Genomic DNA, 1,872 nt, shown 5'->3' with positions numbered 1-1,872 from the left:
CATCGGAGTGATCACACTCTTCTCTGCTTGTGTTACCGACGGCCGTAGTTTCCGTGTGAGGGTAAAAACTGTTTACAAAAGTTAAAGAAAAACAGAGAAACTTATTTTTTGTGGATTATAATGGTTATGGCGGACAGAAATGTCGTAGATATAAGAAATGGAAGGCGTTCTCGCTGTGCTAGTCCAAATGACTTTTCAGACGACGACAGCGCCGATTCCGAGCACGGTAAGTTATCGCCGTTTGCTTCACATGGCGTTAAAAGAGATCGTATTTAACTGATTTAAAAGATTTAAGGAAATTATGTTTTTACGTTAACATAGTTTGAAGAAGACGTTGACTATGCTTTCTTTGTTATAGAAGGCGGTGGAATGAGAGTTGGACACGATTTCCAGGCAACAGTTCCCGAGTTTACTCCAGGTGAGCACGTTTTGGAACACGTTGGGATAAAACAGGTTCATAACACATAGGGCCTAGCATGGACCCCCCACCCCCCCCTCCCCATATCATGATTAATGCATTTTTTTTATTGAAATTACTTGAATTATTTTCATAACATATGTAATGGAAAATAGGCATATATGTTTTCTATTAGAATTTAAGTAAAAAAAAAAAAATGAAATTAAGTATAAGTTTTTAATATGAGTTTCTAGTCATGTTACCATCAATAAATCATCTGACTGTTTTCTTTTCATTTTGACAAAATTAGAAAATATTGACATTATCTGCACGGCTAATATCGGAAAACAACTTTTTACACCAGAATTTAACATTATCCAAAGTGAAACTAAAATAGCATATCATTTTTTTCATTTTTTTTTTCTTATGGGGAAAAAGTAAAATCATGATTTAATTAATTAAGATAGGTTCCCATGAATTTACTCTTAAGTTTTTGTACTCTTGCCATGTGTTTCTTTTTAAAACTAATTTCTGTATTTACTGGCTGTAGTAATTGGAAGGTTATGGGGAACTCGCTTGTACACATTGTCATTTCATATAAATCATGAACACGTCTGTTCAGTTTCAAGTCATTTACCCGAATTCCCAAATATATCGGATTCAGGTTGTGTTAACCAAGTCCTCAAATCACAATGATGTAAAGAATAAAATGAAGGGGAATTACTCATATATTTGTAGCTAGATTATCTCCCTTAGACCATACAATTATGTAATCTTGTAACATCTATAACATTTATAAATAAACTCACAAAATTGGCAGTGTTCGAAAGTAAAGGTGGTCCAATGGTCCGAGGCTATAGAAAGCCTGGTCGGTCTACGTAAAATTTCAAAGTGTTGGCCCCATTGGCTATGAAAAGTTTGAGTCCTGACATACATTACAATTCATGTAAACAACATTCCAACATTTTCTGACGAATGATCATATGAAATCGGATCTTACAATAGAGTTGTTTTTTTTACCCATAACAGTGTGTTATTACTGGATGATGCAAGCGTTTGCATGACAGTTATATGCTACTTTCAACAATATGTTTATATGACTTGGGCTATGGGATTTCAATTTTATGTAGACATATTGTCTAAGGAATTTTCATATATACTTTCATACACTGAATTGGTAATGAAATAAAAATACTTTTCTCAAATATTACTACCTGCATTGGCTGCATATAACTTGATTACAATATGCAAACTCACATATATACACCAGTTGGAGTATGGGTATGTTATTTAAAAAACACCAAAAATCGCTTAAACATTAACTTTTGCAATATATCATTTAATGGCTCATTTATTTATGACATGGTAAAAATAAAGTATAATATTTTTTCTGAAAAATGGTTACTGAAAGCATTTTCTACTTAGAAATTTGTTATTACACTCCCTGCAGTATTGCATTAATTTTTGAACTTTCC

At 32.9% G+C, this 1,872-nt stretch overlaps 1 protein-coding gene across 1 annotated transcript in view; it reads left to right on the top strand.

Annotated features, from left to right (window-relative positions):
• Positions 1-1,872, top strand: part of LOC117322968 (REST corepressor 1-like) — a gene marked incomplete in the record, with an annotated part of 10,071 nt that continues 8,199 nt past the window's right edge. The window contains 2 exon segments of the mRNA XM_033877938.1: positions 1-226; positions 362-418. Coding sequence (XP_033733829.1) covers positions 121-226; positions 362-418 — 163 coding nt within the window.

This window comes from Pecten maximus, chromosome 3 (genome assembly GCF_902652985.1).
Source record: "Pecten maximus chromosome 3, xPecMax1.1, whole genome shotgun sequence".
In the NCBI taxonomy this organism is placed as follows: Eukaryota; Metazoa; Mollusca; class Bivalvia; order Pectinida; family Pectinidae; genus Pecten; species Pecten maximus.
Note: the sequence above shows the minus strand (reverse complement) of the source record. Positions and strands in the feature narration are given on the sequence as shown.